At 40.2% G+C, this 13,367-nt stretch overlaps 1 protein-coding gene across 15 annotated transcripts in view; it reads left to right on the top strand.

The window, feature by feature from the left end:
• TJP1 (tight junction protein 1) overlaps nucleotides 1–13,367 on the top strand; it is a 418,488-nt gene that overhangs the window by 375,740 nt on the left and 29,381 nt on the right. For all 15 annotated transcript variants that reach the window (XM_083183779.1, XM_083183785.1, XM_083183792.1 and 12 more), the window contains 5 exons: nucleotides 4,707–4,849; nucleotides 9,165–9,270; nucleotides 11,348–11,498; nucleotides 12,322–12,430; nucleotides 12,641–12,860. In XM_083183779.1, coding sequence (XP_083039905.1) covers nucleotides 4,707–4,849; nucleotides 9,165–9,270; nucleotides 11,348–11,498; nucleotides 12,322–12,430; nucleotides 12,641–12,860 — 729 coding nt within the window. The remainder of the gene's footprint in view (nucleotides 1–4,706; nucleotides 4,850–9,164; nucleotides 9,271–11,347; nucleotides 11,499–12,321; nucleotides 12,431–12,640; nucleotides 12,861–13,367) is intronic.

The raw sequence follows: 13,367 nt of genomic DNA, 5'->3' as shown, positions 1-13,367 counted from the left end.
TATTTTTGTCATTTTATGCATTTATAACCTTTTGTTCGTATAAAGGAAACTAAATCTGTGTTTTGGAGCAGAAAATGTTCTTTCTAAGGGATGATTGCGAGCTGATCTGGGCGTCCTTGTTTTGACTGCGGAGCAATTTAGAATTGCTGCAGTGTTCTCCATACTGAGCACATCATCCTGACATAGCACAGATGTTGGAAGTATAAGCACGCTGTCGGAACACATACACATGCTGCAATAGCACCTTTCATGACTCATGGTAAAAGTGGCTACAATCTTGTACAAGTTGTCACCTAGAAACAAAGACAGATCACCAGTTTATTCCTACACATATAAAAGGTGGTATTAGCTATTAACTGTCACCACCCTGTTATGTCATCATTTATTTCCCAGTTGTTTGATCATATTTTTATTGGCTTATTAGTCGACTTTTTTACTACAATTAAAAACATGGCTGTCGTATGTGCACTTTGGGAATAGGTAAATACATGAAAAGATATGTGATTAGCATGATGCATTCCTCAATTGCTTTTTATGTGTTGCGTTGTGCTATTCCTGATACTATCTCTTGTATTAGTTTTCACTTTCTAAAATATAAAATAGCCGTTGTATCTGCTTATTAAATGCTATGCTACAGTGTTTTACTGGAAAACATTGTGGCATAGCATTCCGTATGCAGTTACAGCCGTGGAATCTCACATAATATAGGCATGCTGCATTTCATTTTAATCAGCAGAGGTTACTTGTGCATATTATTTGCATATTATGAATTTTTATCTGCATGTCATTACTAGGAGGGCTGTTTACTGTGCAAGAAGGCTATTTTTGTGGACACATCTGTACATAGTACATATTGAGGGGTATTCAATGCCGCAGCGAGCGGCCGGCGAGGGGGTTAAACAGCGAGGATTGCTGAAAACCAGCGATCCTCGCTGTTTAACCCCCGTGCCGGCCACTCGCTCTATTCAACGTACTGGGGAAATCCTCGCCATCATAGGACGGCGAGAATTCCCCAAAACAGCGAGACCCGCGGCTGCTGCAGAAAACTCGCAGTTTTTAGCCGTGGGTCTCGCTGCTTCTGGAGCCACATCCGCCAATTCCCCCTCGCTCAAAAAACGGAGCGAGGGGGAATTGGCGGATGCGGAGGGTGTGTTGAATGCTGTCAGGGTGAGTGGTGACAGCGAGCAGGAAGACATGCTCGCTGTCACCACTCGCAAACAGCATTGAATGCCTGCCTATATGTATACCACGAATGTGATTTAATAGTACGAAAGGATACTGTGGCTTTAAGTTAACCCAGCAACCTCACATTTAAAGCTAGATTTTGTCTAGCTCTGCCTTCATAATTCACAATCTCTCACACCTTCATTTGCATAAGCAAAGGCGTTATTAATTGGCAGGAGAGCCTTCATAAGTGTGCCAGGTTTGAGAGAGATCAAATTTAAAAGGCACATATTTCTGGAACACTGACAAGTATGATATATAGATGGTGTACATGCATTTTTAGTAATGAATCCCAATGACCAAAGGCAATCCTTCTGCTGTTGTTCACTTTCTTGTTCTACTGTGCCATAGTCAGTCTGTGATTGGTAGCCCCATCTCGACTCTACCCGAACTAATACAATTCCCCAGAGGAGAGGCACTGGCACCAGCAATGGCATTCAGCATTGAATATTTGTGTGCCAGAAACCATTCTTACTATTTAGGGAATTCATTTAGCCCTATTTATTTTAATTGAATTCAACCCCCACTCCACTCCTATGATTGCATTTGTGCATGGTCCCTGGTTTGATGTGTAATTGTGTAGTAGGGCCACTTATTGGTGTAAAACAGTGGTTCTCAACTCCAGTCGACAAGCCACCCAATTAAATTAAGTGTTTCAATGGAAACACCAGAGACTAGTACATACACACCATGCAATATTTTAAGCAATATCGCTCATTTTGGCCGTCTGAGGGGTATCATTTAAAATATTGCGTGTATGTGCTACGAATGAACAGTACTCCTGCATGCTGTTAACGACACCCGTTCCTTCTCCTGTTGCCTGTACAATGTGGCTCAATTTTTATAGTTGTGACCTTATGATGTCACTGAATATAATTAACGATATCGTCAATGTATATGACTATATTGTTTGAGAGAAATTGTTGACGATATGCACGGTTACATTTGTTTGTGCATCTCTACATCAAGTGGGCTACAAGAAAACAGCTGCTGACCTTGTGAATGCTTTGCTTATTATTTATTATTTATTTATTAACAGTTTCTTATATAGCGCATACAAATTCCGCAGCGCTTTACAAAGCATAGTTATGAGCAAACACAAAACAAACTACATTATAAGACAGTTTAGTACATGGTTAATACGGATAGTTGCATCAGGAGACAGGACACTGAAGCAGTCATCAGGGTGGCAGTGGTTTATATATTCTAAGAAAGGCACATGAGGAGAGAGGGCCCTGCCCGTGAGAGCTTACATTCTAAAGGGGAGGGTTAGACAGACAGGGGTAACACAGAAGGGGGAGAGGTGAGCATAAACAGGTTAGGATGAGAGATGGTCAGGTTTTATGCAGGAGGGTCGGAAGAGGTCAGCTTAGTGTTTGATATTTATTATGGTTATGCTAACACTTACAGAGAGCCATTTACTTTCTAAGCATTAAGGGGCCCATTTATCATTCTAGATTTGCAGGTAAATCCTCTAAAACACCCATTTTGGGTGGTTAGCCGCAAATATTAATTATCACGTGAATGTATCAGGAGGGATCGCAGCAGGAATCTCTGATCCCTCCTGCACTGCCGCCGGCCACATACTCCATAGGTTTCTTTGGGAGATGCGAAGCTGCCCGATATATTAACATTGGGCAGCAGCGCTTCGCATCCCTGGGCTACTGCCATTCTGAGATGGCAGTAGCCTATGGGCTACAGGTGCACTGCCGCTGGGGCAGGCGGGCCAGTGCTAAAAGTGCCTGGCTCAGCACATCGCAGGGATGGGCTCTTTCGGAGCCCTGTCCCTGCGAGCGGAGGACAATGCATTCAGGTGATAGGATATGGGTAATATTCCCCCCAAATCGCATTGTAACTGCGATCCTTGATAAATATCCCTTATGACCGTGATTGGAGAGAACTTGTTGAACAAGTGTTGGCAATAAAGGGATTCCCTGTACTACGTGCGAGGTAGGGAGACAAGATTTCAGAGACTGATTAAATCTCTCTCTGTTGACCATGTTGGAGCAGAATTTGTTCTTACACAGTTATTCTGATTTATTCTGCTTACTGCATGAACTTTCTTACTGGTTTGGGTACGGGCCGTTAAGTGGACAGTAAAAAGGTTGACCACTATTGGTCAACAGTCAAAAGGCCGACACAAGTAAAAGGTTGACATATTTTTTTGTTTAGGTAGACATGGACACAGTTTAAGTGGCAAGCTCAGGCCTGGTGCCTTTCGCACTTACATTCCCCCTCTATGTCCATAGGGAGGGTAAAATATAAACAAGTCGTGTTAAAATGTATCATGAAAAACTTTCATTGTCTGCCTTTTAACAGTGTCGACCTATTTCATATTTTGACTTTTTGACTGTCGACCAATAGAGGTTGACCTTTTTCCTGTGTTCAACATAGACACTGTCAACCTATTGACCACATATAACTGGGTTTAAGCTCTATCATATCATGCATTCCAGTATTCCACCCATATATATTCATAAAAAACAAAAAAGCTTGCTTTATCTTACTAAACAGGCTTGTTCCCTGTTTATTCTAACAGACTAGCGAATGTTATCGTTCTTTGGAACATGTTTCCTGTAATTATAGTTTTAAGGACAGCAAGGGTACAAGCTGTTTTTCCAGGTCTGTCATTACAATCCAAAGACTACATTTGAAGGCTTTTGCTGCTATGACAAATACTGTAAAAATCAAAATGTAGCAGCTGATTGGCAGATTTGTCAATGTTACTGTGGTAATGTGTTGGGGTTTTTTTGTGTTTCTTTTGTTGGATCACTTGTTAAAAGTTATTGCACCATCACATTAGGTTTATCAGTCTGACAAGAGAAAATTTCTTTTTAATTTGAACTGAATAGTATTTTATATTCTCTTAATTCAATAATCATTGTAGGAAAATTGTTTTATTTGTTTGCTAAGGGCATATTATGAAATCCATTGTTTAATAGGTGCTCTGTAAGGTGAAATCTTCTTTATATTTGTTGATTTAAAGACTGAAATGTTTTATTTTCGTTTTCTTGTATCAAAACAACTGTTAAAACAATTCAAAGAATATAGAGCTCTACAGTAAAGAATTTCAGTCACATCCTGCCTACAGGCTGGCTTGCTGTAATTTCCCGCACATGCAGAATGGAATGTATTTGCTTGTGTGGGGAAATACAACCAGGTTTAAAATATATCCTATATTCATGTATGCTTGTGTTGGAATTTTTGTTGAATTATTTTTTTTTAAATTGTGCTTTGCCATGCTCACCTTCTTCTTTTTTTTTTTTTTTAAGTTCTTCTGTGGATTGTTTCAAACTGCAGTTGATTAAGATGTTCATGTAATTAGCAATAGTGCACAAGTATTGATTTCATTTTTTTTGCAACGTATGTATAAGAGCCAGTTATGTGCTTGGTTTATCTGCATAGTGCACCTTTTTATATTGGTATAATAACACATTCCTTTGCGTAACCTATTATTATTATTGTTATTGTTGTTCCTGCAGCACACGGAGTAAAGAGGAAGAAAGGGTATCAAAACCTGCAGCTTTATCGACACCTGTGAAAATTACAAATAATGCATCCCTGTCCAGAGCAGCAGAGGAACCCTTGCTAGAGAAAGCGGAAAAGCTGACACCACCTCTTCCAGGTTTCAAACTGTCTATACTTGGGCATTTTTTTTAGGATTAGCACTGTATTAATATTTTGCTTTCACTTTATAAAGAATGGTTAAAAGCAGTGGTGGGCAATTAGCGACCCTCCAGCTGCACATCCCAGCATTCCATGCAACAGTTTAACCCCACTGGGCGAGTTATTTCTCGGGTGCGCTCCCTAAATAAAAACACTTGGGTCGGGGTAGCGCAGCTGAACAGTCAATCAGCTGCTGCCTGGCCCTGTGCCCCGTCCCTACATGCCGCAACCCATCTTGTCATAAGTTGGCACCGCAGGCTTTAATGCAACAGCCGGGGGGTTGATCCGGGGGCGCGGTGGTGGAGAGGGAGCCGGGCAGCGCTGAAGCCAGCCGAGTTCAGTGATGAACTCTGCAGCTCTGCCTGGCGCTAAACTCTGGCAATCCCGAGAATCTTCTGTGCTTGCCAGCCTGGGCATTAAGGCATGGTCTGGAAAAATTGTCAGGATTACCAGTGAAGGGGTTAATAAAGGCCAAATAGCAAAACTATGGCAGAGCATGCAGGAATGTGTAGTTCTACAACAGCTGGAGGGTCACTAATTGTTAAAGCTTTTTTTCTTGATGGTGAACTTTTCATTCTTTGGATGGAATTCAATTCTCATTGTGGGCATGTAGCTTTAGTAGTAAATGCATCAGAACCTGCACTTATCCCTTACCGCTACAAATACCCAGGGCTTTGTCATAGTGAATTGCATGCCTTAAGTGTCAGGTGCGATTTCTGTAAGACCACGACTATCCACACAACACCAGTTAATGCAGATCTGTTTGCACCTCAGGATGGAGGAAGCAAATTTCACTAGTCATGGGTTTACTGTGAGAGCAATTGAACAGCTCCAGGGAACTAACCTGACAGCATCATCCCTGCAGATTTCCCCCCTTTATCTTTTCCATTGTTTATATACTCAGGTGTACTTGTTGCTAGCATTATTCATTCTTTATTACCATTAAGTAAATATGTTGGAGGAAGCGTAGGCACAGTTTATGCCTAAAGAACGTTACCTGCATGGCTGACTTGTGTTATTTAGCTGAAAGACTTTTCAACGTACTGGATACTGTTTTTTGGGGATCATATGATGCACCTATGGAATCACCACTGTCTCCTCCCTTGATAATACTACCTTGGTAAAACATTTGCAAAATGTATTCCCTACCACCATGAATAGAATTGCTGAGTTTGAGCAACTGTAATTACAGGAATATCCAGATATTTAGAGTTGGGCTTGCTGTGAATAGAACACAGCTTCAATCCACTGTTATAATTACAGTGTGGTAACTGTTATGTTGGAGAGTGGAAGCAGCTTAGCGCTGCAGCAGAAGGTAAGCCAGACATAATACTCTATTTTGGACGTCCCTGCAGAAGAGATTTCATCTGGAGACTGTTGGTAAATGGCGTTGCGAGGAGGGACTGCCTACAGTTTAGTATTAATCTCTACAAACATTTATTTGGAGTTATGAATAAAGAAATTAAGTGCTTTTACAGTAGTGTCCACATGTTCAAGTTTTACTAGAAGAGAAAAGTGAAAATATACGAATTATGAAAAGTACTGCGGCGACCCCGGGCCGTATTCAATGGGGGCGGCGAGGGGGTTAAACAGCGAGAATTGCAGAAAACCAGCATTCCTCGCTTTTTAGCCCCTCACCGGCCAATCACCATATTCAACGTTCCGGGGAGGACGGTGAGGATTCCCCCAAACAGCGAAATCCGTGGCTAATGCAGAAAATCGGCTGCATTTCACTGCAGGTCTCGCTGCTTCAGCAGCTAAATACGCTGATTCCCCCTCGCTCCGTTTTTGGAGCAAGGGGGAAATCGGCCTATTAGGAGGGTCAGTTGAATACTGTGGGGGCGAGCGGTTACAGCAAGCAGGCAGCCCTGCTCGCTGTCACTGCTCCACCCCCAGCATTGAATACTTGCCTTCATTTTTACCTACATCACTTCTTATTTGACTTTTAGGGACTCCTACTGCCTTATTTGATTTCCCCACATAGCTAAGAATATGTTCAGTTATTTAAAAGATTACATGACCTGCAGATAGGGCTTAGCATCATAATTATACTTGGTAGTTTTTATTGATGCTATATGAGTGTGTCCCGGTTTGGTACTACCATATTTATTTGTATTTTCTGTTACGTACAGACTATTTTTATCAGTGGAATTTATGGCCCATCTCATCCTGCTGTCATCACATTACTATCAGAATTGACAGATATGTTTGCATGTATGTTATTCAGCAGCATATAAAGCTAAATTGAATCCCCCCTTCTATTTATTTATTTATTTGTTTGGACCAATATATCCCCTCCACAGATAGGAACTTCAGGGGAATTGAATCTCAGGTCTGTGAGGCAGCAGTGTGCTGCACAACTTTCCAATACCTCTAAGTCACTAGTGTCTAGTATATTCCATGAACAAAATGGTGGTATTCTGTTCTAAATATAAATTCTGTATGCAAGAAAGGCTTGTGAGTAAGTAGAATACAAGTCTGAGCACCACTTTTCGAATATTATGGATTGTATATACAATAATGAATGTAACATAGCCTCTGCAGGTTACAAACTTGTATTCATGGCCCTTGCATACATTTTTATGCATATATTGGTGTAGGTTTTTTTATTTATTTCGGTTTAAAAGGCTGATTAAGTGAAAATAGGATATCCTTTTGATCCCTCTACTTTCAGTCAGTGCTTTGGGCAGACATCCCCTTTTCTAACCACTTCTTGTATCCAGCCATGAATCTTTCTACTCTTGCTTTAAAGTCTTCCTCGCAGATCTCTTGTAGCTCGGAAGTATTCTAAGAAGTACTGAGTCCATCATGTACTGGATTTGTTTCTTATTTTTGTATTGTTGCCCTGAAATATCCAACCTCTTTTCAGCTTTGGTTTCTTTGGTAACCCTGGGACACTTTCTTCTCTAATTTTATAATAGTAGGCCTATATAAATTTTGTAAAAGTCTACTTTCTTCAACCCAGACAGCAATGTCTATGCTACTGTCTAAATCAAACCTCGAATAGTTCACCTTATGGTTTCAACATTTGCAGCATTTTTTTTTTTGCTTGACTCCCAATTTTTCTCCAGATTGTTGCCAGAAAGTAACATTTTCATTTTCTGGACATAACACTGTATTCCTTAAAAGGTTATGGCTGATTCTACAGATTGTTTTCATGCTTTAGATGTTGACCTTTGTGATGTGGGAAAAGTTTCTTCCTGGAAACTTTTTCCATGAAGTAAATTTTTGTAAGTAGTTCAGTACTGTGCAGTGATATATGGGTTCTGCAGTTATAAGCGGTTCTGTCAAATATATGTTTAGGTCTTCCAGATCATGCCACAACTACAACCGTTCCATTTCTTTATTCTGTTTTTGATGGATTTCAATTCCAAGCTTGTGCAGTCAAATATTTTTTTATAGCTGTCCCTTTTTATTTTAATTTCCCTAGTGAGCTGTTGACCGTATGCCCCACAGTAGTCCTTTAGTATTTACGACTTTGACTTTTTAAAGCCCATCTAGTCCGTTGGACAATTTCATTTAAAAAAGTAAATTTAAACTTTCAAATTCAGCAAATAATAGTAATTGTTCAGAAAATGTCATTTAAATTTTGTCCTCAGCATATGTTTGAGTTAACAATAGTAACTAATACAACTTAACCAATTGTGCTCAAATGAAGACTACTTTGCCAAATGTATGCAGACGCCCCTCCTAAATTAGAGTTAGGACCATTTTAGCTACGCCCATTACTGTGAGTCCTGTGAGTACAGCGGGGCTAGCTTAACATCTTATAACGGAGGTCATTTTCAGTCCATAATAAAAAAAACTCCATTTATGAGCTCTAGAAGTAATAAATGAATGCCCTTCCTGTGGTTTTACAGGTTTCAATTACATTTGTTTAAATCCTAAAATATATAATACTTTTGAGTGCCACGGGTCTTCTGTTTGGGCAGTACACAGTTATTTTTAATATATGAAAGGCAAGTGTTTACTTCAGTTTTGTGGGATCTTAAATACTGTTTAAGACCCTTTCCCACTGCCAAAAACAGGTCTTAACGGTGTAGGACACTGCTTTTTACTCGTTTAACAAATACCTGTATTTGTTAAACGGGTAAAGCACCCTGGCACTTTCCCACTGCAGCTCTATCCATTTAAAAGGCTAAAAAAACTGCAATATACCGAGTAAGAGCTGCAGTGGGAAAGTGGTATTACAGTATAGGTGTTTGTGAACACATAACCTCTTATTTTCAACACAACATTTCCTTAATGTTTTTGTTTTTTTACCCCCTTTTCAGAGCCAAAACCAGTATATGCCCAATCTGGACAGCCTGATGTAGACCTGCCTGTGAGTCCATCCGATGGACCTTTCCCGAACTCAACGCATGAAGATGGCATACTTCGGTAACGTATATACCCTTACTTATCCTGTTGGTTTTATAACTGCATCAGTACAGTGTTACATTGTGGGTTTAGGAAAACAAATGTGTAGATTCGTGGTTTCCCCGCTGCCAGAAAAATAATTTCATGTGACCTGAATAATTCTAATGACTTATGTACATACCTTTCCAATGTGTACTGGCAAAAACATGAAATTATTGAGCACTGCAGTCAAATTGGCCAGAATGCCCATAGCTTATTCAGCATGCTGATACCACCTGTCATTCTTCTTACCCAGCAGTTGTATCTGCACAGCTGAAGACTGAATGCAGCTCTTATACACACCTATACAGTGTTACAATATTTAATGTGTGGTAGATTTCACCCTAAGCAGTGCCTTCATTGGGCATTACAAGATCTTTGCTTATTTTGTTGTACAAAACATCCTATAGCATACAGGATTTGGAGGTTTAGGCACTTCTCTCCCGTTCTGTTTCTCCTAACTCTCTTTGTTCGGAGATTTAAATGTAAAGGGCAATGTTCATATTGTTGGAGCATTTCCTTAATGAGAACCTTTCACACAAAACAAAGCGTGTTTGCAGAAGGGGAAGCAATTTGAATTTTTATACCTATGGAAACCCAAAGCAGAGAATATTGCCCCTTCATTCCCCATCCTACCTCATTATTTACGGGTCACTTAGTTCTGCCCTACGCTACCTCTTTATCAAACTCAGGGGTAGATGTATGAATTGGTAATAAGGGAGGAGAAGTGATAAAGTGCCTGGTACTTTATCACCGGCCAATTCACTCCTGACTGTTAAGTTACAGGCTGGGTTTAAAAAATGGACAGTTAGGATCTGATTGGCCGGTGATAAAGAACAGGCACTTTGTCACTTCTACTCCCTTGTCACCGCTTCATACATCTGCCCCTTCTACTCCCTTGTCACCGCTTCATACATCTGCCCCTCTATGTAATGTCTTTGATCTTCCAGTACGGCCTCAAATACATAAGAGGTTGACTATCCCTTTTCCAGAATACTTGAGACTGTATATTTCTGGATTTAGAAATATTTCCATATACATAATGAGATCTTGAATATGGATCTAAACACATTCATTTATTTTTCATAAACAACTTACATATAGACTGAAGGTAATGATTTATAATATTTTACATTTTTGAATTAAAGTTGGCGTACATCGCTCCATCAAGGTGTGTCACTCTCAGGCTGCACTCTGTTTTGGATTTTGTAGCAATCTTGTGTGTGTGTTTAAACCTGTGTGGACTGCAGTTCATTGTGATTGCCTGTAAATATTCCACTATAACCCAGGTCAGAGATGAATGAGTTCAGTCAAATGACAGGGGACCCCTAGGGCAGGCAGGAGAGTGAATCACCTGTTATCACAGAATAGGCATTGACGCTCAGTTGTACTTGTACATTTTACTTCTCTGTGTCCATTAAATAATTTATGCCTGAAAAGTACTTAACCCTGTGAGTGCTAACGTTGCTGTGAGAGAGCCTCTAAATATCCGCTAAAAATGCCAACACTGCTCACAGTGACTGTTCTTTTCTGGATGCAATATTTAACTAAACTTCAATTAATTGACTTGACTATTTGTATTTATACTGAAAGAACAATTGCTGTGAGCGTCACTGGCATTTTTAGCAAATCTTTTGATGATCTCTCACAGCAACGTTGACACTTAAAGGGTTAAAGTCATGTGGTATGTAACTCGTGTCAAAGGTGAGCCCATGGTGGAAGTTATCTTAATGTCTGTAACATATAGGCTGTGCTAGCATTTAGCATACGTTCCATATCCTTATACTCTGAACAACAAACCTATTGTACGGATTGTGTAGGTCACAAACAAATATCCTTAAATAGTCTGAAAAGTCACTGTCAAACAAGATTTAGGAACACTGAAAAATAATATGCTTGTGTTTTCAGGGTGTAAGATGTTTTGATACAAGGCACTGTCATTTATTTGCTAGCCTTTTATATCTGCTTAGATGGTTGGATTAGAAGTTTTCCACAACCTGAATATTGCTTGCATTTTTTGTTTCTGTTCGTTAAATAGAAGTATTTTTTTCTATTGTAGGCCAAGCATGAAACTGGTTAAGTTTAGAAAAGGAGACAGCGTCGGACTACGTCTTGCAGGGGGCAATGATGTTGGCATTTTTGTGGCTGGTGTTTTGGAGGACAGTCCTGCAGCAAAAGAAGGGTTGGAAGAAGGTGATCAAATTCTGAGAGTAAGCAACCTTTTCATATTGCAATGATTTATTTACAGTCTTTTTTTTATAGCGCAGCATATTCCCTTGCACTTTAAAATTGGAAACCATGATCAAACTGTATAGTAACAAACAAACATAGGGCGGTACTCAATACAGCTGGCGAGGGTGTTATACGGTGACGAAAACAAGCCATCCTCGCCGGCTGCATTGAGTACCCCTCGCCCTATTCTATGTTCCCGAGGAATGGTTTGCTGCTAATGCAGCGAGCCCACTGCATGTAGCTGCGACCATCGCCACTTTGGCGGTCACAATCGCCGTTTCCACCTCACTGGAAAAAACAGTGAGGTGGAAACGTTGAGTGCAGTGGGGTCAGTTGAATACTGACCTGCGAGCTATCTGCACTGCTCGCCGTCACAGTTCGCCATAGGCATATTGAATACACCCCAAAGAGTTAGTAGGCCCCCCCCCCCCCCCCCCCCCCCCCCCCAAATGATCTTTCTTGCAATCTAAAACTTTTATTTGGTTGTAATTATATTTTTAGCTACTGTTCCATTTTGGTTTTCGATTTATCAGTACATTATCATGTTACTGTCTGCTTTGATAAGTTCTGGAATTAGTGAACTTTGGATAGGTGAGGTACCTATTGCATGGTATCTTAATTCTACCTGACCATGTATTAAGGAAACATGCATCCGACATGGTAGCTATATGCAACATCTCCACTTCTATAAAACCCACACTTCAGCACACACACCCCTACTTTTCTGGTTAAATAAAAATGTATATATGAATATTTAGACATGAGACCCTATGAACCGCTATTATTGTTTGTGTACCACAGGTAAACAATGTGGATTTCACCAATATCATCAGGGAGGAAGCTGTCCTTTTCTTGCTAGACCTGCCTAAAGGAGAAGAGGTCACAATCCTGGCTCAGAAGAAGAAAGATGGTGAGTGCTTGCACTGTGAAGAAATGTCCTTTTCAGTTATTTATTCATTTCTATCTGTAGTCTCTTTGCAAAATGTTGTTAGGTAACTGCCGTAAGCGATAATTATATTGTTAAAGTGAAATCAGGATAAAAACATTCCGTAGTATTTGTAAACTGTACTATTTTTTGGTTCTTTACTTGAACCTTTGTTTCGACAACTTTCTTTCCCAGTTTATCGCCGCATTGTTGAGTCAGATGTTGGGGATTCCTTTTATATCCGGACCCATTTTGAGTATGAGAAGGAATCACCATACGGCCTGAGTTTTAACAAAGGAGAGGTGTTCCGAGTTGTGGATACTCTATACAATGGGAAGCTAGGATCGTGGCTGGCAATTCGAATCGGTAGAAATCATAAGGAGGTGGAACGGGGAATTATCCCAAATAAGAACAGGTATAATAGCGCTATTGTGTGTTTCAAATTTTTACCAAACTTTTTATTTTAATGTCCTCACTAGTGTGTTTCTTTTTTTTTAATACAAAAAACGCTGATTTTCAGTTTTCTTTCAGTGTACACTAGCATTTATATAGAATTCAGAGTAATGTCAGTGTAAATGCTGTGTAATAGTTTAGTACTAAAGCCTTAACTTCACTGGCTATTGCACCACATGAGACATACTTGGCGATTGGCACATTTCAGTTGCCACGTTCGTGGATATCATTTGGTGCTGCGGTTCATAGAAACGCATTAAGCAGCAATGGTGCGAAACAGCCAGCCATGGCGCAGCAGCGATGAGCACGGCTATGGGCAGTATTCAATGAGGAAAATTTGCCGTGTTTTATGGCGAATTTCTGCTTTTTTTCGCGTTGGACAGAGAATTTTGGTCTCAAAAAGCGAACAACCCTATTGAACGTGCACTTTTCGCCGTCTTTCTAAGTGATTTTCGCCGTGTCTCTCCGT

Source organism: Crinia signifera, chromosome 4 (assembly GCF_055691185.1).
Source record: "Crinia signifera chromosome 4, ASM5569118v1, whole genome shotgun sequence".
Lineage (NCBI taxonomy): Eukaryota > Metazoa > Chordata > Amphibia > Anura > Myobatrachidae > Crinia > Crinia signifera.
This window is presented reverse-complemented; position numbering and strand designations above follow the sequence as displayed.